A 23168-nucleotide genomic window follows, 5' to 3' on the forward strand; every position below is an offset into this window, starting at 1 on the left:
AGCCGTCTTTCTGCTTAGCTCTCCTTGCTCTTGCTCTTTGACACCGTTACTAATCTCCCTGTTTATGTCCCCTCCCCGCAGGGTCCGGCCCACACAGATCAGCCCAATCTTTTTAAATACATTTTTTTTTTCGAGACAGCGTCTCGCTCTGTCGCCCAGGCTGGAGTGCAGTGGCGCGATCTCGGCTCACTGCAACCTCCGCCTCCCAGGTTCAAGCAGTTCTCTGCCTCAGCCTCCCGAGTAGCTGAGATTACAGGCTTCTCCCACCACGCCCGGCTAATTTTTGTATTTTTAGTAGAAACGGGGTTTCACCATCTTGGCCAGTTAAAGGCATATTTTAAAATGTTACTCCCTTGCTTAACATCCTTACAAATGTTACTCTCTTGCTTAACATCCTTAGTGGCCTTTGGAAATGCTCCAACCTGGTACTGGAAGTTCTTAAGAATCTGGCTTTTACCTACCTTTGAAGCCTCGCTCTCTCTCTCTTAGCATTTTCTCGACACATCTGCTTTTCAAAAACCAAGCTATCCTCATTGTTCCTAAAACAGCTAGGCTCTTTCGGGCACCAGTGTCTTTCACTATGTTATTCTCTCTCCCTGAAATAGCTCTTTACTTGGCAAAGTCCTATGGATCTACCAGAGCCTCTTGGATAGCATCTCTTTTGGGAACCCTCTTAAGGACCCTCAGACCATACGCCTCCCGGATTTATTTCTTGCTTAACACAGCTTGACTTCCCGGACAGACTGCGACCTCCTTGAGGATGGAATCGGTATTTTGGTTAAATTTATTTCTGCATGGGCCTTGCACATAAAAAACGTTTATTGAACAAATGAATCCTGTATGTTCCTCCCCCCAGGCAGGAAACGCTCCCTAGGAGGGAGGGTAGTCTATTGGTGAGCTAGGACGTTTGGACTCAGGGTTCCGAGGAACCAGGAGCGATCCTTAGTGGGCCGAGACTTCCGAATTTGATCAAAGGTAAAGAGGGACTGGAGAGCGGTCCATCTGACTTCTGTGGGGGATGGGCAGGAGTCAGGGGCGGACGCCTGAATCTTGGTTCTCAGAAGAGCCGAGAGGCCTAGGCTCAAGCTTGGGGCGATCCGGTACTTGGAGGTACGAAGCTCCTAGTTTCGGGTTGAGACCGATGTGGAGGGCGATGACGCGCGGGTTCCTTGACATCGAGGATCAGTAACACCCGGAGTGGGTGGGGAACGAGGGGGGGCGGCCCCTGAGCTCAGGCCCCGCCCCTTTCCGGGGACGTTTCACCGGATTGGCTGTCCTTCCATAACGTCATGCGGCCCCGCCCCGGCGCGCGCCCCGCCGCGTGCCCAGCCCGGGTAGCTGCTGCAGCCTACGCTGCCTCGGCTACTGCCTGCCGCGCGCGGAGCCGGAGCCCGAGCCTGAGTGGCGCCGGGCCCGACGTGGGGCTCCTGGGCCGCGGCGGCGGGCGGGCGATGCTCCAGAGGCCTGACCAGCCATGGAGGCCGAGGCAGGCGGCCTGGAGGAGCTGACGGACGAGGAGATGGCGGCGCTGGGCAAGGAAGAGCTAGTGCGGCGCCTGCGGCGGGAGGAGGCGGCGCGCCTGGCGGCACTGGTGCAGCGCGGCCGCCTCATGCAGGAGGTGAATCGGCAGCTGCAGGGCCACCTGGGCGAGATCCGCGAGCTCAAGCAGCTCAACCGGCGTCTGCAGGCAGAGAACCGTGAGCTGCGCGACCTCTGCTGCTTCCTGGACTCGGAGCGCCAGCGCGGGCGGCGCGCCGCACGCCAGTGGCAGCTCTTCGGGACCCAAGCATCCCGGGCCGTGCGCGAGGACCTGGGCGGCTGTTGGCAGAAGCTGGCCGAGCTGGAGGGCCGCCAGGAGGAGCTGCTGCGGGAGAACCTAGCGCTTAAGGAGCTCTGCCTGGCGCTGGGCGAAGAATGGGGCCCCCGCGGCGGCCCTGGCGGCGCCGGGGGCTCAGGAGCCGGGCCAGCACCCGAGCTTGCCTTGCCCCCGTGCGGGCCCCGCGACCTAGGCGATGGAAGCTCCAGCACTGGCAGCGTGGGCAGTCCGGATCAGTTGCCCCTGGCCTGTTCCCCCGATGATTGAAGGCACTGCTTCCTCCACGCCGACGCCCGCCCGGATTGCTCCCCGAGCCCCGGGACCGCTGTGGACCTCGGGACCTGGACGCCGTCCTGGCTGCGCAGGAGGGGCCGCTGGCATGGACTAAGAAATCCTGACACCAAGAAGGGCCCCTCGCTCTTGCTGGCAGGGCAGCAGGGGGACTGAAGGCTGGAGCGGAGGGACTTGCTGGGGGTTGGATTGGGGGTAATAAACCCGGACGGAAGCGGAGCCCACGGCCTGGGCAGCGTCTGTTTGGTACTCGCCGGGGTTGGGGCGAGGGTGGGGTGCTGATACAGGGTACAATTCCCATCCAGAAGGACTGCAGAACTAATGATTCCCCCATTACTTCGAGCCTGGGGTGGGATGCGGGGCAGTGGTAAACCAGACTTCCCCCATCAGGCGCCGGGACCGGCCTTAATCCAGCCCCTGAAGTGGCTCTAGCTCCCTTCCCGGCTCCTTCCTGTCCAAGACAATGGGGCAGGAAGCAGGTGCTGGGGGCCTAGAACCACTCGGCCGCCTCCTCTGAGGCTGGAAGGGGGCATAACAGCGCCCCCCCCGTGGCACACGCAGCAGCACTGTGGGCCCCCACGGGGAGAGGGGCGGTAAGCCTCTTCGCTTTTACCCCAGAGGACTGTCTCCCCTCAGTCCTGGAGATGAGGCCGAGCGGATGTAGCCCCACTTGTCAGATAAGACAAAGTCCAAAAATATCAAAGAATTTGTCCAAGGTCATGCAGTGAGTCTGTAGAGCTAAGGCTGGGACCTAGGGCTCCAAATACTCTCCCATTGGCCTCTGGGTCCAGTGAGGCACTCAGGCCACAGCTTCAAGCCTTTTATTCCATTTTGGTAGGTTTGTATAAAAATACTCTCTTTAGGAAAATAAATAGCAGCTGCCCTCGCTGTGGAGGCTTGGATTCCCTGGAGCTGAAGGCTTCTCAAAGCTGAGATCCGCAGATCAGCTCATCACAGAAGCCAAGGGCGCCTCCTGAGCTGTGCGGTTCAGGAGGGGGCGGCAGAATGGCCTGGTCCAATCACCTGCTGCTGCTGGCAGTGGGGCTGGTGAGTTAGTGTTCTAGGTGGGTAAAGTGGCACCTTCTGTCAGGAGATAGGGTTGGGTGGATCACAGGAAGAGGGTGATGGAGAGTGTGGCAGTGATCTGGAAGGGGTTAGGGCTCCAGAGGACCTCTAAGGATCTACAAAGTCTCTGGGCTGCCAGGATTCCTCTGACACAAATGGGAAATATTTTGTCTCTGATTTAGTGCAAATTGTGCTAGAGAGGCCAGCTCAAGAGAAACAGTGGGCAGCTTTGGTGGCCCCAAGCTGGCTCTACTGTGAAGCACAATATGGTCAGTCTCATTAGAGGGATGGAGAAGAAGCTGCTGGAGTTGGATGTGGGATACTGTCCAGGCCAGCTGGACCAGTGGGGGAAGGGGAGGAGACATTGGCTAGGGTGGCATCTGCAGGGAGTAGGGCTCAGGCGCCTCACAAAGCGAGGAGGGTTGGAGAGCCAAGGGGGTCAGAGGATGGGTCTCCGCTGCTGCTGCTACTCTTGCGATGAGCTGAGGCACAAGGCTCAGGAGTGCTGGGGTAGGTGAAGACCAGGCTGGGGGTGAAAGGAGTTAGGGAGGGTGTGGTCATGAGTGTGGGGGTGTGCAGTGCCTCAGGTTCAAGCACAGGCCCTGGGGAAAGGGAGATACAAGGTACAGGGCGGCAGGGGGCTGGTGGGCTGCTGGTGCCACTGGTACTGCCTGTGTCCCCCTCCTTGGCTCCTTCCGGGATTTTGCAGATGGGTCGGTGGGCTTCCAGCACCAGCTCTAGGCGCTCCTTCTGCTTCTGCAGCTCCTCAATCTCTCGCTGCAGCCCAGATTTTTCATCTTCCAGTTTGTCAGTCTCCTGTAGAAGATCAGGAGAGGAGTCAGGAAGGTGAGGGCTGAATACCCCAGAGCCTCAGACGTTTGGACTCAGGGTTCTGAGGAGCTGGGGTTGGGCGGGGGGAGGGGGGGGCAGTGGAGAGTCCCCAGAAAGTCTGGACTACAACTCCCATAAGCCCCTGGGAGAAAATGGGCACAACTCCCATCAGGCCCAGACGTTTTAGGAGATTGCTGGCACCAGGCAGTGACTCCAGCCTGTAATCCCAGCACTTTGGCAGGCTGAGGCGGGCGGATCACTTGAGACCAGGAGTTTGAGACCAGCCTGGCTAACTTGGCGAAACCCCGTCTCTACTAAAAATACAAAAATTAGTCGGGTAGGGAGGCAGGCGCCTGTAGCCCCAGGTACTCAGCAGGCTGAGGCATAAGAATTGCTGGAGCCTGGGAGACAGATGTCACAGTGAGCCATGAGCCGAGATCTCGTCACTGCACTCCAGCCTGGGTGACAGAGCGAGACTCTGTCTCAAAAAAAAAAGGAGATTGCTGGCTGAGCTTCAGCTCTGCTGTGAGTGAGACATGCTGCAGCCAGTTTCTAATCAATTTTTCCTCATCATTTTCCCAGAAGGACTGCCCCTCAGACAAGAAGCTAGGATGGTGAGGAGGGGGCTACATATACTGGGGCTCTGGGGGCTCTGGGAGACAGGGTCCCTCTGAGCTCGGTGGACCAGGGCTGGTGCTCACCGCCTGCAGGAAGTCGGTCAGTTCCTTCCTCCGGTTCCTGCACTTGGCCGCAGCCAGCTTGTTCCGCTCGCGCCTTACTCGGCGTCGCTCCTCTTCCTCCGGGCTGATCTGGGGGTGAGACCGGCAGTGAGGAGAACCCTGGGCTACTGGCTGCCTGGAACTCGCCCCTCACGGTGGCCCAGTGGTAGGACCCTGGCAGAGGTCATGGCAGGGCCCCCTCAGCCGGTGATTTAGGGATCACTGCACCCAACCAGTTCCCTGCACTGAGGCGCTGTCTGCTTTGATTGGTAAAATTTCCTCCTCGCACCTAGCTTTAGTGCACATTCCTCTCCCATAATGCCCTCCCCCTCCGCAAACCCTAACCCTCCTCATCTCCCAGGACTCAACTAAGATGCTCCTGCCTCCAGGAAGCCGTCTTATTCCCCAGCCAGAAGTGACCTTTCCTTCTCAGCACCCTCTTTGCAGGACCCTCATCCTTCTGGATCTGTGGACAACCAAGTCTCCTCTTCCATGAGCTGTAAGCACTAGGAGGGGCTAATGAGTGCTGCTGATTAAGTTGCAATTTATTGGAAAACTACTATGTGCCAGCCAAGTACTTTATGTAGATTCTTGTTTTTCACTGAGAACATGCAAATATTTTATTTTATTTTATTTTTTTTTTTTAGACAGAGTCTCACTCTTTCCCAGGCTGGAGTGCATTGGCCCAATCTTGGCTCACTGCAACCTCCACCTACTGAGTTCAAGTGATTCTCGTGCCTCAGCCTCCCAAGTAGCTGGGATTACAGGCATGTACCACCACACCTGGCTAATTTTTGTATTTTTAGTAGAGACGAGGTTTCACCATGTTGGCCAGGCTGGTCTTGAACTCTTAACCTCAGGTGATCCACCCTCCTCAGCCTCCCAAAGTGCTGGGATTACAGGCATGAGCCACTGTGCTCGGCCTTTTTTTTTCTTTTTTTTTTTTTGTATAGTGACGGGGTCTCACTGTGTTGCCCAGGCTGGTCTGGAACTCATGGGCTCAAGGGATCCTCCTGCACTGGCCTCCTAGAATGTTTGGATTACCAGGGGTAGTCACCACAGCTGGCCTCTTTTTTTAAAAAACATAGATTCTTTTTTTTTTTTTTTGAGACGGAGTCTCGCTCTGTTGCCCAGGCTGGAGTGCAGTGGTGCCATCTCGGCTCACTGCAAGCTTCGCCTCCTGGGTTCACGCCATTCTCCTGCCTCAGCCTCCCGAGTAGCTGCGACTACAGGCGCCTTCCACCACGCCCAGCTAATTTTTTGTATTTTTTAGTAGAGACACGGTTTCATCATGTTAGCCAGGATGGTCTCGATCTCCTGACCTCATGATCCACCTTCCTTGGCCTCCCAAAGTGCTGGGATTACAGGCGTGAGCCACCATGCCTGGCCTTAAACTAGATTCTTAACGCAACTTTCCATGAAAAACTGAAGCCCAGGGAGGATAACTTACTTATGGTTCCAGAGCAGGACTTAGAACCCATAGAACTCACTCACTCTATTCCACATTGAGTGACAGGCCAGATGACAGAGACCATTTCACCAAAAGGATCCAACTCACAGCTCACAGCCCTACCTGGAGAACCCAGGATCAAAGGGTCACCCTCAGGACCAGGCTGAAGGAAGGACACACAGGAGGGTTTACCCCTGGCCCGCTTCTGTGGCTCACACCACAGTCCCTCCTCACCACAAAGGCCAGACATTCTGTTCTGGGAAACCTGTCTCTGGCTGATCTCTCACCTTTCCCAGGGCCCTAACCTCTCTCCCCATCCTCTACCTGCCGACCAAGCTTTTTAACCTCATCCCCTGTAGTCTCCCACACCAAAATGCCCCAGGGAGAGGAAAGATGAGCCACTCCTTTAAAGACTCGCCATCTCTTACTCACTTATTTTGGTAAGGGCTTTGGGGAGCCAAGAATTGTCAGTTCCCTCTACTTTGAGCCTTCTGTTAGCTCCCAGTGAGACAGCGTGGCTTGGTGATTAGTTTTGGGGGTTTTATTTTATTTTGTTTTTTCGGTAGAGACAGGGTCTCTCTATGTTGCCCAGCCTAGTCTTGAACTCCTGGCCTCAAGTGATCCTCCTGCCTATGTCTCTCAAAGTGCTGGGATTACAGGCATGAGCTACTGCACCTGGCCCTGGTTTGGTGGTTAGGATCTGACTTTAGAGTTGTATAGACCTGGGGCCAAGGCCAGTCCTGTGTCATTACTCACTACTTGTGTGATCTTGGGCAAGTGACTACCCTTCTGTGCCTTCATTTCTTTGGTGGAAGATGGGGAAAACCAGAGTACATTCCCCAGAGAGATTTTGTGAGGATTAAATGAGACAGGGAAACTGAGACTGAGGGAGTAGCTGAAGGGAACCCTCTTGTTCCTGTTCTCTCCCAGACAACATAAGCGCCCCCTCTATGCATGTCAGCAGGTGGAGACCCCCTCACCATTCCGTGTGCGCACCTTACATGTTCTTGCCTCCGCCTCCATCCTTGCTCCTGCCACCCCCGCTACCTGGAATGTCCTTTCCTTCCTCTCTGCCTCTGCCAGTCCTACCCATCCTTCTAGGCTAATATGCCACCTTTTCCAGGAAGCTTTCCCTGATCCAGAAGTGACTGTTGTACCCTCTGGGCCTCCCGTGGGGCTCCTATCACTTTCAGCCTTGGGCAGTAGTCACCTGTAGCCTACCTTACCCCCTCCTAAGCCTGTGCTCTCCTTTCTGGCAGGAGCTTCTCTGCACCCTAGCACTCCTGGGTGGGGTCGGAACCACTGCAATGCCTCTGTGCCTTACCTGTTCACAAGGCCTTCGACGTACCCCTGGAGGCGGCCCCAGGGCCCGGATGACTCCTGGCCGGGGTTGTGGGGGGCTGTACTGAGGATAGGTCAGAGGCCTGGGGTAACTGCTGGGCCCCAGGAAATGAGGCTGTACCATCCACTGCAGCTCCTGACTGCCACTCATGGTGTTGATGCTTGGCACCAGGTGGAACTTCTAAGGAATAAGAAATGGAAGGCCACAGATGAGGTCCGTGTGGATTGAGGGGCTTCCACTGGGCAGAGGCTACACTGCTGTCTACCTTCAATGTACAGGCTAGCTCTGGGAACAGAAAGAGCACAGCTTGGCAGTCAGAGACTGACCTGGTGGCAAATCCCTGCTCATAAGCTGTGTGGCTTTGGGCAGGTCACATAACCTCTCTGTGCCCCCATTTCCCCATTAGAACTAACATTTATAAAGCATAAACTGCCAGGAACTGTTCTAACCACTTTACAAATACTGACTCATATCATTGGCATAGTAATATCTTCATTTTCTTTTCTTTCTTTTTTTTCTTTTTTTTTTTTCAGATGGAGTCTCACTCTGTTGCCCAGGCTGGAGTGTAGTGGCACGATCTCAGCTCACTGCAACCTGCGCCTCCCAGGTTCGAGTGATCCTCCTGCCCCAGCCTCCTGAGTAGCTGGGATTATAGGCGTGCACCACCATGCCCGGCTAATTTTTGTATTTGTGGTAGAGACAGGGTTTCACCATGTTTGCCAGGCTGGTCTCCAGCTCCCAACCTCAGGTGATCCACCCGCCTTGGCCTCCCAAAGTGCTGGGATTACAGGCGTGAACCACAGCGCCCAGCCTAGTATCTTCATTTTCAGACGGGAGAACAGTTGTCCGCAGACACAGAGCCAATGAGCCCAGCAGCTGGGCTCTTACCCACTCCTGCACCCGTTTGCATGAAGAGGATAATTACAGCTCCCAGCTCAAGGGGAGGCTGTGAGAATCAGGTGAGAGAATGTGTGCGACAGTCTGGTAAGTGGCAGGTGCCCAGTGCAGAGGGGCTGAGGCAGGAAAGAGTCACTGCTCTGGGTTCAGGCCATTCCATTGCTTTTTTTTTTTTTTTTCTTTCTTGAGACAGGGTCTCACTCTTTCACCCAGGTTGGAGTGCAGTGACCTGTGGGCTCAAGCAATCCTCCCACCTCAGCCTCCCAAGTAGCTGGGACTACCGACGTGCACCACCACATTTGGCTAATTTTTTTTTTTCTTTTCTGTTTTTTTCTTTTTTCTTTTTTCTTTTTTTTTTTGAGACACAGTCTTGCTTTGTCACCCAGGTTGGAGTGCAGTAGCCCGATCTTGCCTCACTGCAACCTCCACCTCCTGGATTCAAGCAATTCTCCTGCCTCAGCCTCCCGAGTAGCTGGGACTACAGGCGCCCACAACTGTGCCCGGCTAATTTTTGTATTTTTAGTAGAGACAGGGTTTCACTATGTTGGCCAGGCTGGTCTTGAACTCCTGACCTCTGGTGATCCACCCGCCTTGGCCTCCCACAGTGCTGGGATTGTAGGCATGAGCCACCGCGCACGGCCTGGCTAATTTTTTTAAAATTTTTTTGTAGAGACAGGGTCTCACTAGGTTGCCCAGGGTGGTCTCAAATTCCTGAGCTGAAGCAGTCCACCCACCTCAGCCTCCCAAAGTGTTGAGATGACAGGCTTTAGCCACCTGGCATGGCAGGCTGTCCCAATTCTAATCTCAGCTCTCAGCTACTTACTGGCTGTGTGACCATGGGCAAGTTATTTAACCTCCATGTGCCTCAGTTTCCTCATTTTTAATATTGTTACAGGTGAGGATTACAGGATTTCACTGATGTTAAGAAGTACCCTTTAATAGCTCTGAAATCATAGTTTAATTGGCAATTTAAAAAATTTTAGTGGACTAGGCATGGTGGCTCATACCCAGCACTTTGGGAGGCTGAGGTAGAAGGATCACTTGAGCTCAGGAGTTTGAGGTCACACCGGGCAACACAGTGAGACTTCATTTCTACAAAAAAATTAAAAAATTAGTTGGGTGTGGTGGTGCGTGCCTGTGGCCAGGTCGCTTCCCAGCTAGGATCTCAGTAGGATTGCTTGAGCCCAGGAGGCTGAGGCTGCAGTGAGCTGTGATTGCACCACTGCTCTATAGTCTGGGCAACAGAGGGAGACCCTGTCTCAGAAAAAAAAAAAAAAAAAAAAAAGGAAAGAAAATTAGTGGCATAAAGTTATAGTGGGTTTTTTTTCAATCGATGAGGTCTTCGATTCCGTGAAATGTGGTAAATGATGTAGCAAGAGCCCAGCACAACGTCCCTGTTCCCATTCTATCAGCCAGCTATCTGAGGAGTGGGTTGGGATGCGGCTCAGTGTTCTGGGAGAAGTGGGTTCTAGCTCTGCCGCTGGGCCCTGGGTGTGGGCGCCCAATCGTCCGGGAAGCGCCCACAAGCCCAGGCAAGTCCCGACAGCGGTAGCCCGAGCCCAAGCGCTGCGGGCCCGGCGTCCCAGTGACCCCAGTTCCGGGTCCGAGGCACCGCCGGCGGCATCTCCCACTCCCGGGCCCGGGCCGCTCAAGGCCAGGAAGGGAGGGACGCCCCGGGTGACTCAGCCGCCGTGACTCGGCCGCCGTGACTCGGCGGAACGGACGCCCCTCCTTCCCTCCCCTGTCGACACGTGCTCGCAGCCCCTCGACAGGAAACGGGCACCTGCAGCCTCCCGGGTGCCCCCCGGCGGGCAGCGGGCGCCGTTAGGGGCCGAGAGTGGGGTCGCGAGAGTCGCCCGCAGCCTGACCCCGCGCACGTCCCGGAACCTCGAGGTCTCTATTCGCCGCATTCGGCAAAGGGATCGAGGGCCGGTCTCCGGGGACCTGGCAGGTTCCACTACCCGGACCCCCCTGGACTCCCCAGGCCGAGAAACGATAGGGACTTGGCGACGGAGGGGCGAAGGACAGACAGACGGACGGACACGCGGAGGGTCGCAGACCGGGCCGGGACTCCCACCCTGGCCCAGCTGCTCTCCCGACGGATCCCGCCTCCCTCCCGTGTGGGGACGCTCACCCCAGCCCAGACTCCAGATCCCAGGAATTCAGCCCGAGGCGGAGAGACCCTCCTAGCCGTCGAGGCGACCACCCTAGGCGCCCACGCCCCTTCTGAAGCAGGGTGGACGCAGAAGTCAGAGGTGGGCAGGAGGAGAGAAAGCGGGCACGGAGACGGAGGGACGGACGCGGACGGCGAGGGAGAAGGGGGCGGCTGGGAGAAGGGGAGTTCGCGGGTCTCTGCTGCCCGCTGCGCGGTGGGGGCAACTGGCCCCGGACGGCGAGGGGCAGGATCCTCGCCCCAGCCCCCAGCCCGGCCCCGACTCCGGTTCCCCGCTCCAGTCCCGGAGCGTGCGGGAGTTGACCCCGGCCTCCCACGCGCGGTCCTCCCGTGGGACCACCGGCGTCGGGCCCCACTCACCTGCTGGGCTGCCTGCGCTGCGGCCGGGGGCTGCGCGGGGCCGCCGTACCCGCCGCCGTTCCCGGAGCTCGGGCCGGGTTCCCCGAAGTCTCGGAACATGCCCGGGGCTGGCGGCTCTGCGGGGTACACGGCTGCTGGGTTCTGACTCACCCGCGCCGTGCGGAGTCTTTTCTTTTATGAATGAAAAGTTCTCGGGCTGAACCACTGCGACCGCGGGGGGTGGGGGCGTTGCAGCGGCGCGGTCACCTCCAGGCTCCACCCCCGAGACGCGCCGCCTTGGCCCGTCGGTCCCGAACTTGGCGACGCCTCCCCAAGTCCGGCGGCAGCCTTTTCACCGGGATGGGCCCGGCTCGGCGTTCCCCGGTGGCTGCGGGCCCGCCCCCCTGACGTAGCTGCCCATACATGGTGTAACTTCCTCGCCGCGCCCAGGTGGAGCCCCGGGTTCCCCTGCGGACTGACGCACCTGCCAGAGCCCGCGCCCCGCCCCAGCCCTCTCGAGGCCTGGGCTAACCTCCGTTTCTGCTCCCACAAAATAGCACGAAAGAATCACATCTCTAGGAGCCACGCCAACCGCCACCCAAAGCTTCGTGGAGTGAGGTCTTTCCACTGGCCTTGTTTTAAGGCTTCGAGTATATGAAAAGTGAATAAATGACAAACCAGGGTTACAAAAATGGTGGCATATTTTATTTTACTTTATATTTTTGAGACCGGGTCTCTGTCACCCAGGCTGGAGTGCAGTGGCTCGATCTCGGCGCACTGCAGGCTCAACTTCCTGAGCTAAAGGGATGCTCCTGCCTCAGCGCCCCCTCCAAGTAAGTGGGACTACAGGCGCGCGTCCCCACGCCCAGGTAATTTTTGTGTTTTTTGTAGAGATTGGGTCTCGCCGTATTGCCCAGGCTGGGTGGTATATTTTAAATGTTTGCGATAAGGTAATGCTTTGAACTAACCCCACATAAAATGCAATATAATAGTATTACTCAGGATAATTTCAGGAGCTATAACGAGTTTTAATTCAGGGCCACTACAGGTGTCCTGAAGTCTGATAAACGCCATCTTCATTACGGTCAGTGCCTTTCGGAGGCTTGTGGCCACCAGACTTGTTTGGAGAGTATGTCAAAGGTGAGTGAATGTGAGGCAGGTATCATCCTCATCCCTGTTTTACAGATGGGGAAACTGAGGCTGGGGGATGCTGAAATGAATTGCTTAAAGTCGCGAAGTGAGTAGCTGGCACAGGTTGCCAAGTCACAGCCGTGGGCACTCCAAGCCCAGGCTCAGCCAAGATTTTCAAAGCCCTTACACATTCACAGACACCTTGTCGCACATCCAGAATGTTAGTGCTGGGCACCATCCTAAAGCTTCTCTCTGATTACTTCCATCATAGATGAGGAAACTGAGGCCCAGATGGAGTACTGAGCTGTCAGTTGTCACACGACTACAGAAAGAGGGCTGGGGCCAGGTGTGGTGGCTCATGCCTGTAATCCTAGCACTTTGGAAGGCCAAGGCAGAAAGAACCATTTGAGACCCCATCTCTACAAAAAATTATAAAATTTTCCGGACATGGTGGTACGCCTGCCTTGTGGTCCCAGCTGTTCTGGAGTCTGAGGCGGGAGGATGGCTTAAGCCAGGGAGGTTGAGGCTGCGGTGAGCTGTGACTGCGCCACTGCAGTCCAGCCTGGGGGACAGAGCAAGACTCAAAGTAAATAGATCAAGAGAGGGCTGGGCTCTCCTGCTTCTCCATCGGTCCTTCCATTTCATCAGCTCTAGCTTTGCCCTCTGGGCTACTTTCCTTGGGAACACAGGCCAGAAGTCTGTGGGTGCACTCAGGACTTAGAGCCAGGAAGTCCAGATTGCCCCTGGGGTTCTAGTCCCAGAGCTACCATTTTCTGTCTGTGTGACACTGGGCAGGTCACCTTCCTTCAACTGGGCCTCCCTGCTGATCTCACGGAGCTGTTGTGGGATCAAGTGAGATCACAGATGTGAAAGTGCTTCGTAAGCTGTAAAGTGTTATGCACTCAGAAAGTGGTTACCAGCCTGGTGCCTCTCCTTTGCCTTTGAGCGACCCAATGCTTGTCACCCTCTTGTCATCATCATCTCTGTGTGTGTGTGTGTGTGTGTGTGTGAGAGAGAGAGAGAGAGAGAGAGAGAGAGAGAAAGGAGAGGAGAGTGTTTTTGAGGCAGTGTGATCCGTGGACAGAACACCCGTGCTGGGGTCAGACAGCTCTGGGGTCTGGGTTTGAATGTGGTTAGGCTGCTCACCAGTTGTGTGACCTAGGTGAGGCACACAATCTCTCAGAGCCTCTTTCATTATCTGTGAAATGGAGACATAATGATAACTATCTCAAGGGTTGTTGGAGGACACAAGTAATGTCACATGCTTAGCACAGCACATAGTAAGAATTTGACACATAGGCTGGGTGCCGTGGCTCACGCCTGTAATCCCAGCACTTTGGGAGGCTGAGGCAGGTGGATCACGAGGTCAGGATTTCGAGACCAGCCTGACTAACATGGAGAAACCCCGTCTTTACCAAAAATACAAAAATTAGCTGGGCATGGTGGCCCATGCCTGTAGTCCCAGCTGCTTGGGAGGCTGAGGCAGGAGAATCGCTTGAACCCGGGAGGCGGAGGTTGCAGTGAGCCAAGATTGTGCCATTGCACTCCAGCATGGGCAACAGAGTAAGACTCCGTCAAAAACAAAACAAAACAAAACAAAACAAAAAAACCCAGGGGTGAGAGCCTTTGGGACTGATCACACATGAAGGCACTCACACAGCACATGTGCACACACACTGATACCTCAACTTCTTGGCAGAGCCCAAGCTGGACAGGTCAAGTGTGACACAGGTAACCAGGGGAGGGGTGACACAGGTCAGCCTTGACTGCATTCACTTGCCTGCTCCAGAAACATCACCCTGCACCTGACCCCACCGCCCCCAAGCAGTGGATGCTGGGGCCACTGGGGCAGCTGAGGGAGCAGGGATTCAGGTCTGGGGTGTGTGTGTGTGTGTGTGTGTGTGTGTGTGTGTGTGTGTGTGTGTGTGTGTGTGTTACATGACTTTGAAAGTCTCTTCCTGCTCTAACCGTCACTGGAGCCACAAGGAGGTCCTTTCAGAGGGAGCACATTCCAACCTCCTCAGTCACTAACCCCCGCCTTGTGGCCGTAGAAACGTTCCTGGCCTCTGACCTCACCAGCTTCCACCCAGGGAGGCCAGGAGAGAACCCCAGGGGGCCACAGCCATCGCTGGAAGTTTGGGGGCAGGGAGGCCTGAGGGACCCTGCCACTGTGCCTTGGTGGCTCTGTAAGACTGGCTCAGTCCCTTCCCATCTCTGAGCCCCAGAGAATCCCTGCCTTTTGGGGCTGCAGTGAAGGAGAGGAGGCTTGGCACCCTGTGCATTCTCAGCATGGCCAGGGCATTGGAGGTGATATTTATGTTTATCAGTTTCTATTCACTCTTTAATTGAAGTCTATGTTGTTTTTGTTTGTTTGGTTGGTTGGTTGGTTTGAGATAGGATCTCACTCTGATGCCTAGATGCCTAGGCTGGAGTGCAATGGCAGGATCGCAGCTCACTGCAGCCTCAACCTTCTGGGCTGAAGCGATCCTCCCTCCTCAGCCTCACGAGTAGCTGGGGCTACAGGCGCGTGCCACTACGCCCAGCTAATTTTTTTTGGCTCAAGCAATCTGCCTGCCTCGGTCTCACAAAGTGCTAGGATTACAGGCGTGAGCCACCGCACCTGGCCTTTGAAGTTTACGTTTTTACTTGAGATTAAATTCATGTAACAAACAATTAACTACTTTAAAGTGTACACTTCAATGCCATTTATTACATTCACAATGTTGTACAACCACCACCTTTCTTTAGTTTCAAAACTTCATCACTCCAGAAAACACCCCACACCTATGAAGTAATTACTCCCTATTTCCCCCTTCCCTCATCCCCTGGTATCCACTAATTTGCTTCCTGTCGCTATGGATTTGCCCATTCTGGGTATTTCAAATAAATGGACTCATTCATATATTATGTGATCTTTTGTCTGACTTCTTTACTTAGCATAACATTTTTTTTTTCTTTCTTTCTTCTTCTTCTTTTTTTTTTTTTTTTAGATGGAGTCTTGCTCTGTTGCCCATACTGGAGTGCAGTGGCCCAATCTTGGCTCACCGCAGCCTCTGCCTCCTGCACTCCTCAAGTGATCCTCCTGCCTCAGCCTCCCGAACTGCTGGGATTCCAGGTGTGAGCCACCGCACCGGGCCAGCATAACATTTTCTTTTCTTAGTATTATTATCTTTTTTAAAAACGGAGTTTCGCACTGTCGCCCAGGCTGGAATGCAGTGGCATGATCTCTGCTCACTGCAAGCTCCACCTCCTGGGTTCACAGCATAACATTTTCAAGGCTCATTCATGTTATAGTATGTATCAGTACTTTGCTCATTTCTATGGCTGAGTATATATAACCATTTATTTATTTATTTATTTTTGAGATGGAGTCTCGCTCTGTCGCCCAGGCTGGAGTGCAGTGGCACGATCTCCGCTCACTGCAAGCTCCGCCTCCCGGGTTCACGCCATTCTCCTTCCTCAGCCTCCCGAGTAGCTGGGACTACAGGCGCCTGCCACCACGCCCGGCTAATTTTTTGTACTTTTAGTAGAGAAGGGGTTTCACTGTGTTAGCCAGGATGCTCTCGATCTCTTGACCTTGTGATCCGCCTGCCTCGGCCTCCCAAAGTGCTGGGATTACAGGCATGAGCCACCACGCTGGGCGTTTTTTGGACAGATATCTATTCAAATCTTTACTTTTTTTTTTTTTTTTGTAGAAATGAAGTCTCAATATATTGCCCAGGCTAGTCTCAAATTCCTGGCCTCAAGTACTTCTCCTGCCTTCACCTCTCTTCACGCTGAAATGACAGGTGTGAGCCACTGCTCCCAACCATTGCCCAGACTGGAGTGCAGTGGTGCGATCTTGGCTCACCGCAGCCTCCACCTCCTGGGTTCAATTGAGTCTCCTGCCTCAGTTTCCCGAGTAGCTGGGATTACAGGCATGTGCCACCATGCCCGGGTAATTTTTGTACTTTTAGTAGAGACAGGGTTTCACCATGCTGGCCAGGCTGGTCTCTAACCCCTGACCTCAAGTGATCCTCCCACCTCAGCCTCCCAAAGTGCTGGGATTATAGGTGCCCGCCACCACACCTGGCACATTGCCCATTCTTAATTTTTTTTTTTTTTTTTTGAGACGGAGTTTTGCTCTTGTCACCCAGCCTGGAGTACAATGGTGCAATCTCAGCTCACCACAATCTCCGCCTCCCTGGTTCAAGCGATTCTCCTGCCTCAGCCTCCTGAGTAGCTGGGATTACAGTCACGCGCCACCACACCTGGCTAATTTTGTATTTTTAGTAGAGACAAGGTTTCTCCATGTTGGTCAGGCTGGTCTCGAACTCTCAACCTCAGGTGATCCAACCGCCTCGGCCTCCCAAAGTGCTGGGTTTACAGGCGTGAGCCACTGCGCCCGGCCAATTTTTTTTTTTTAACGTTGAGTTGTTCTTTTTATATTCTGGATACTAAACCTTTATCAGTTATATGATTTGCAAACATTTTCTTTTATTCTGTAGGTTGTCTTTTCACATTCTTGAAAATGTTCTCTTTTTTTTTTGGAGACGGAAAGATGTTCTTTGATGCACAAAATGATGCATTACTATTTTTTATTGAAGCCCAATGTATCTTTTTGTTGTTGTTGCTCATGCTTTGGATGTCTAATGTAAAAATCCATTGCCAAATTCGAGGTCGTGAAGATTTACTCCTATGATTTCTTCTAAGAGTTTATAGTTTTAGCTCTTAGATTTAAATTGTTGACTAAATTGAAGTCAAGCACACATACAGTAAAGTGCACACATCAGTGTGTTCAGCTTAATGACTTTAAAATAATTCATTATTTTTTATTATTATTTTGAGACGGAGTCTTGCTCTGTTGCCCAGGCTAGAGTGCAGTGGCATGATCTCAGCTCACTGCAACCTCCGCCTCCCGGGTTCAATAAATACTCTTGTCTCAGTCTCCTGAGTAGCTGGGACTACAGGCATGCGCCACCACACCCGGCTAATTTTTGCATTTTTAGTAGAGATGGGGTTTCACCTTATTGGTCAAGCTGGTCTCGAACTCCTGACCTCAGGTGATCTACCTGCCTCAGCCTCCCAAAGTGCTGGGATTACAGGTGTGAGCCTCCGCACCCTGCCTTATTTATTATTATTTTTAAGACAAGGTCTCACTCTATCTCCCAGGCTGGAGCACAGTGGTGCAATCATAGCTAACTGCAACCTTGTACTCCTGGGCTCAAGCTATCCCCTAACCTCAGCCTCCCAAGTAGCTGGGACTACAGGTCTGCCACCATGCCAATTATTTATTTATTTATTTATTAGTAGAGAGGAGGCTGTTGCCCAAGCTAATCTCAAACTCCTGAGCTTGAGTGATCCTCCCGCCTCCGTCTCTCAAAGTATTGGGATTACAAGTATGAACCACCAAGCCCAGCCTCAATGACTTCTGCATCTATATAAACCCATGTAACTACCACCCTTATCATGATGATGTTTTTAGCAACTCGGAAGGCTCCTCTGAGTCACACTCCCCACCCATAAGTAGCCACTATTCTGACTTCTGTCATCATAGATTAGTTTTGCCTGTTCTTCAACTTCATATACATTTGACCATATGGCATGTTCTCTTTTGGTCCTGGCTTCTTTTAGTCAACATGTCTGCAGGATTCATCTGTGTTACTGAGTGACCTGGTAGCTTGGTCTTTTCTCTTGCTGCATCCCATTGCACAAATATTCCACAATCGGTCTCTCCATTCTCCATTCCCCTGCTGATGACTTGGGGGGCCTTCCAGTTTTGGACTATTATGAATAAGGCTGCCATGAATATCCTTGATACATCCTTTTGGGAGCCAGTTGTATTCATTTCTCTTGGCTATGTGCCCGGGTTGGGAGGAATTATTGGGTCATATGGTTGGTGTACATTCAGCTTGAATCGATCCTCTCCACCAGTGCTCCAACGTGGATGTACCATTTTGCATCCCACCCATGTTGTTCAATGGGTAACAGTTCCAGTTGCTCCACATCTGAAGACGACTTTTTTTTTTTTTTTTTTGAAACAGGGTCTTGCTCTGTCACCCAGGCTGGAGGGCAGTGGTGTGATCTCAGCTTACTACAACCTCTGCCCCCCAGGCTCAAATGATTCTCCTGCCTCAGCCTCCCAAGTAGCTGGGACTACAGGCGCCTGCCACCATGGCCGTCTAATTTTTGTATTTTGTGGAGACGGGGTTTCATCATGTTGGGCAGGCTGGTCTCGAACTCCTGACCTCAGGTCATCCGCCCACCCTGGCCTCCCAAAGTGCTGGGATTATAGGCATGAGCCATGGCACCTGACCTGGAGATGACATTTTAATTCACTTCTACAAACATTTATTTTCCTTGGTCCTGGCCCCATCCTCTCTCCCCTGAATGCTCTCCACAGCTTCCAGCTCAGCACTTCCCACCCTGCAGCCTTAGGGATAGTTTTAATCACAAAAAATTTTAAGAGTCTGAGCATTTCACCCTCAGACTTGGACCTACCCCAGCTGGAATTGCTACCCAGGAAGGCCTGAAGCCTGGGAAGGGATGGGCTAAGGGTGCTTGGCGTACCCTGTGTTCTTTTAGGTTACGTGCTGCCTGGGAGACTTGAGGGGCTAAGAGGATAACACTAGTGGCTCTTGCTCATTGAACACTGATGAACCAGATGCCATTCCAAGTAACATGTTTAATCCTCACAGCAACCCTGTGAGAGAGATGGTATAATACACCCATTTTACGGATCAGGAAATGGAAGCACAGAGAAATTAAGCAACTTGCTAAAAGCCACACAGTGAGGAAGGAAAGTGTGCGGAATCCAGATCCTCGTAAATCTGGCGGGGCTTGGCCGAATGCACAGGCTTTTCCTTCATAGGCACCTGCTCACTCTCAGCCCCAGGCTGCCAGACGGAGCCCCTCACCTTTGCACAGATGGCTCCCTCTGCCCAAGGGACCTCCCTTGTCCCCTCACCTGGCTGACTCTTATGCTGCAGCTTTCAATTTCCCCACCATTACCTCAGCAAGGTCTTCTGCGAGCCCCAACCCAAGTGAAATCCCTTAATCCCTTATGCAATGAGCAATACAGTCCCCTCGTGCAATGAAGGACATTACCTTTTATTCTCCCTGCTTGGAATAATGTTTGAAGGTATTGCATTTTGGAGACGGATATGCGTGTATCTATATGTATATCTGTATCTGCATCTACCAAGTTGATGGCCATAAAAAGGGGATGTGGAAAATAAATTATTTTATCATATTTTATTTATTTATTATTTGAGATGAAGTCTTGCTCTGTCGCCCAGGCTAGAGAGCAGTGGTGCGATTTTGACTTACTACAACCTCTTCCTCCTGGGTTCAAGCAGTTCTCCTGCCTCAGCCTCCTGAGTAGCTGGGACTGCAGGCACCTGCCACCATGCCCGGATACTTTTTTGTATTTTAGTAGAGACAGGGTTTCACCATGTTGCCCACGGTGGTCTTGAACTCGTGAGCTCAGGCAATCAGCCCACCTTGACCTCCCAAATTGCTAGGATTATAGGAGTGAGCCACCACACCTGGCCTGGAGAAGAAATTATTTTAAAACGTCGTTTTTATTTTTAATGTTGCTTTACACTAAAACATTTAATTGCATTTCTTTTTCAACTAGGTAATACATTAAGATATTTTAAAATTCAAAAGCTACAAAAGGGGTAGAGTGAGAAGCCTCCCCTCCATTTTAACCAGTTTCTTGCGTATTTTTTCACCCAGAAGGTAGCCTATCTACATCCCGTATCGTTTCTTGCTTTTTGGTTTTCTAATAATAATCTTGGAAGATCTTTCACTGAGTATATGTAGATCTGCCTCGCTGGAAAGAAAAATCTAGCTGAGCACTGTGGCACACGCTTATAATCCTAGCACTTCGAGAGGCTAAGGCAGGAGGATCACTTAAGCCCAGGAGTTGAAAGCTGCAGTGAGCTGTGATCAGACCACTGCACTCCAGCCTGGGCAACAGAGTGAGAGCCTGTCTCACGAAAACAAAAACAAAAGCTACCTCGTCGTGGTTTATCTTACATTCGGTAGAATGCACACTTTGTTAATGTGCTGGTTATGTGTATACACCTGCGTAGCCACGTTCCAATCCAGATACAGAACATTTCCATCCCCTTAGAAAGTTCTCTCCTGCCTCTTTGCAGTCGATTCCCCCACCCCAGGAAATCACTTAACTCATTTCTGTTGTCATCGATTAGTTTTGTCTGTTGCAGAATTTCACATCAATGGAATCGTTCACCGCGTGCTCTTTTGTGCCTGGCTTCTGTCCCCCACTGCATAGATGTACCACAGTTTCTTTATCCATTCTTCTGAATTAACTGAACTAAAAGTTGAATGGAGCCAGATGTCGGGGAGGTAGGGACGATTAAAGACTTAGTCCCAGGCGCGTGGTGGCGGGTGCCTGTAGTTCCAGCTACTCGGGAGGCTGAGGCAGGAGAATGGTGTGAACACGGGAAGTGGAGCTTGCAGTGAGCCGAGATCGCGCCACTGCACTCCAGCCTGGGTGACAGAGCAAAACTCTGTCTCAAAAAAAAAAAAAAAAGACTTGGTCCCAGGCCAGGGGTGGTGTCTCATGCCTGTAATCCCAGCACTTTGGGAGGCCAAAGGGGGCAGATCACCGGAGGTCAGGAGTTCAAGACCAGCCTGGTCAACATGGTGAAATCCTGTCCCTACTAAAAATACAAACATTAGCTGGGTGTGGTGGCGCACTCCTGTAATCCCAGCTACTTGAGATGCTGAGGCAGGAGAATCACTTGAACCCGGGAGGCAGAGGTTGCAGTGAGCTGAGATCGCGCCATTGCACTCCAGCCTGGCCAATAGAGTGAGACTCCGACTCCAGAAAAACAAAAAACAAAAAAACCCCAGCAACTTCGTCCTCCTGGCCGCAAGGCACTTTCAGCCCAGAGAGGTGGTCAGACACTCAGACTAGTCCTGGTGCTAAGGAGACAGTGCTGGGGGGAGGAGCCAGAGAGTGCCAGGGCCATTACTGGAGCCCCAAAAGGAAGAGTTCTTTCCACCTGTGGTGGGGGTGGGTAGGAGAAGACTTCCTGGCAGACGAGGATTTGGGAAAAATATTCATAAAAAGTGGGGCTCGCTTTCCCTCACCAGCCACCCCTCCAGCCCAGGACTGTGGGGTGAACATCAAAGACACAGCTCCAGCCTGGCTGGGTCTCTAGTAGTTCAAGTGACTTCATTATGTGACTTCGGGTCAGTCTCTTTCCCTCTGGGAGCCTCAGTTTCCCCTTCCTGCAGATGAGTGGTTTACATACTGTGGACCCTGAAACTAGAGGTTTCCATGGAGATGGCAGGGGCTGGGATGGGGTTTTGGGCCCCTCATTCTTGCTTCAGTAAGCGTCACTCAGCAGGCAGGAGGGGCTCTGGCAGTGGACGACTTGGGTTTGAATTTCAGTTCAGCCACTTCCTGGCTGGGCAAGCTGGGCAATTCCCTAACTTCTCAATGCCTCAGTTCCCTCACTTGTAAAGAGAATGCTGGCCAGGCGCAGTGGCTCACGCCTGTAATTCCAGCACTTTGGGAGGCTGAGGCAGGTGGATCACCTGAGGTCAGGAGTTCAAGACCAGCCTGACTAGCATGGAGAAACCCTGTGTCTACTAAAAATACAAACTTAGCCGGGCATGGTGGTGAATGCCTGTAATCCCAGCTACTCGAGAGGCTGAGGCAGGAGAATTGCTTGAACCTGGGAGGCAGAGGTTGTGCTGAGCCAAGATCGTGCCATTGCACTCCAGCCTGGGCAACAAGAGCGAAACTCCGTCTCAAAAGAAAAAAAAAAGATGCTAATAATCAGACCTGCTTTTCACGGTTGTTGGGGAGTGACTGAGCCATGGCATGGACAGTGCTGAGCATGGCACCAGTACAGTAAGCGATGGATAAATGTTAGTGAGAATTTTCTTGCTGTTTTATTTTGTGCTTTACGGGCAATTTCCTCTGAAGGGAGATATCAGGGGCTCTGCTGTCAGTGCCCAGGATGGATTTGCCTGCTTAGCCTAGCCCCTTAAGTTTCTTGGAGTGGCTCCTGCTTCCTGCAGACCCAGGCTCAGACAGTTGGAGCCTGTCACCCAGTTCTCAGGCTCCCCCTAACTCCTCAGACCTGGGCCATACCCCGACCCAGTACCCCATGGGTGCCAGCTCCTGCTCTGGGCCAGGAGTGGGATGAAATGCCCGTCCTGGATGAAAGGCTGGCAGGCCTGGGCTGGGCCAATAAACCGCCCCACCCATCCTGGGAGGACCTCCGGGCACCGGTGTAAACTGAGTCATGGGGGGTGAGGGGGTGAGTCACACAGCCTGGGAGTGGGAGCCAAATGGGACAGAGCTCGCCTGTGTGGGGTCCCTGGCCCCATCTCAAACAGCCACAACTCAGCCCACCTCCAACACCCATCAGGCCCCTGGCCCATGGCAGAGGTAAGCGGGGCCAGACCAGGTTCCCAGAGGGCAGGAGCCTGGAGGCTGGAGTCCCAGCACGCACGCATGTATCTGTGTGTGAGTTTGTGTCATGTGTTGTGAGGGGCGGGTGGCAGACCGGAAAGGGAGGCTCTGACTCGGGAGGAAAGGATGGATTGGGGTTTGGAAAAGAGTCAAAGCCCTGGAGAGATTTTGGCGGGAATGCTTCGCTGCCCTCTCCTGGCCTCTGAGGGTTGGGCTGATTTTCCTGCCTGAACCAGCTTTCTCCCTTTAGGGGAGGGAGGAAGAGGAACTGGGCCCTGGTGGGTGACCTCCCCGTCCTCTAGGGTCTACAGAGGGCAGACTCGGTCGGAGGAGGGAAGATCCCCAGAAGCCAATTTGGGCTTCACCCCAGAAAGGTCTTTACCCTCGGGGCCAGAGCTGCTCAGGGACCAGGGACAGAGCTCCCTGGGACACGGGTGTGTACAAGGACTCTTGGGAGTTGTGGAGGTCCCCAGAGCATTTCTAGCCTTGACCTTGGCCAAGTTGCCAAGTTATTTAACCTCTTTCTGCCTCAGTTCCCTCATGAGTAAAAGGAGGAGGTCTGTGAGGACCATAATGAGTTAATGCATCTGAACTGCTTAGGGTGTGCCTGGCACAGAGTAGGTCTGTATACAGGTTTGCTGTTTTTCTTTTTCTAGACAGGTTTGCCAGGCTG

At 53.2% G+C, this 23168-nt stretch overlaps 2 protein-coding genes across 4 annotated transcripts; one reads left to right on the plus strand and one right to left on the minus strand.

Annotated features, from left to right (window-relative positions):
- Nucleotides 1-1474: 1474 nt before the first annotated feature.
- On the plus strand, nt 1475-2326 carry CCDC85B (coiled-coil domain containing 85B). Its single transcript, XM_034933047.2, has one exon. It carries the CDS (start codon nt 1475-1477, stop codon nt 2081-2083), a length of 609 nt encoding a protein of 202 aa, XP_034788938.1. The 3' UTR covers nt 2084-2326.
- A 586-nt stretch (nt 2327-2912) lies between these two features.
- On the minus strand, nt 2913-11313 carry FOSL1 (FOS like 1, AP-1 transcription factor subunit). 3 transcript variants are annotated; one of them, XM_003828648.6, is made up of 4 exons: nt 10945-11313; nt 7497-7694; nt 4705-4812; nt 2913-3988 (listed from the first exon to the last, which is right to left on the minus strand). In XM_003828648.6, exons 1-4 carry the CDS (start codon nt 11041-11043, stop codon nt 3578-3580), a joined length of 816 nt encoding a protein of 271 aa, XP_003828696.1. In that variant the 5' UTR covers nt 11044-11313; the 3' UTR covers nt 2913-3577. The 3 variants fall into 3 exon arrangements, with proteins under 3 accessions (XP_003828696.1, XP_034788937.1, XP_063464649.1); XM_034933046.3 differs by lacking the exon at nt 4705-4812 and having other exon boundaries at nt 10945-11248; XM_063608579.1 differs by lacking the exon at nt 7497-7694 and having other exon boundaries at nt 10945-11125.
- Between the last annotated feature and the right edge of the window lie 11855 nt (nt 11314-23168).

The sequence above is a fragment of the Pan paniscus genome, chromosome 9 (assembly GCF_029289425.2).
Source record: "Pan paniscus chromosome 9, NHGRI_mPanPan1-v2.0_pri, whole genome shotgun sequence".
Classification (NCBI taxonomy): domain Eukaryota; kingdom Metazoa; phylum Chordata; class Mammalia; order Primates; family Hominidae; genus Pan; species Pan paniscus.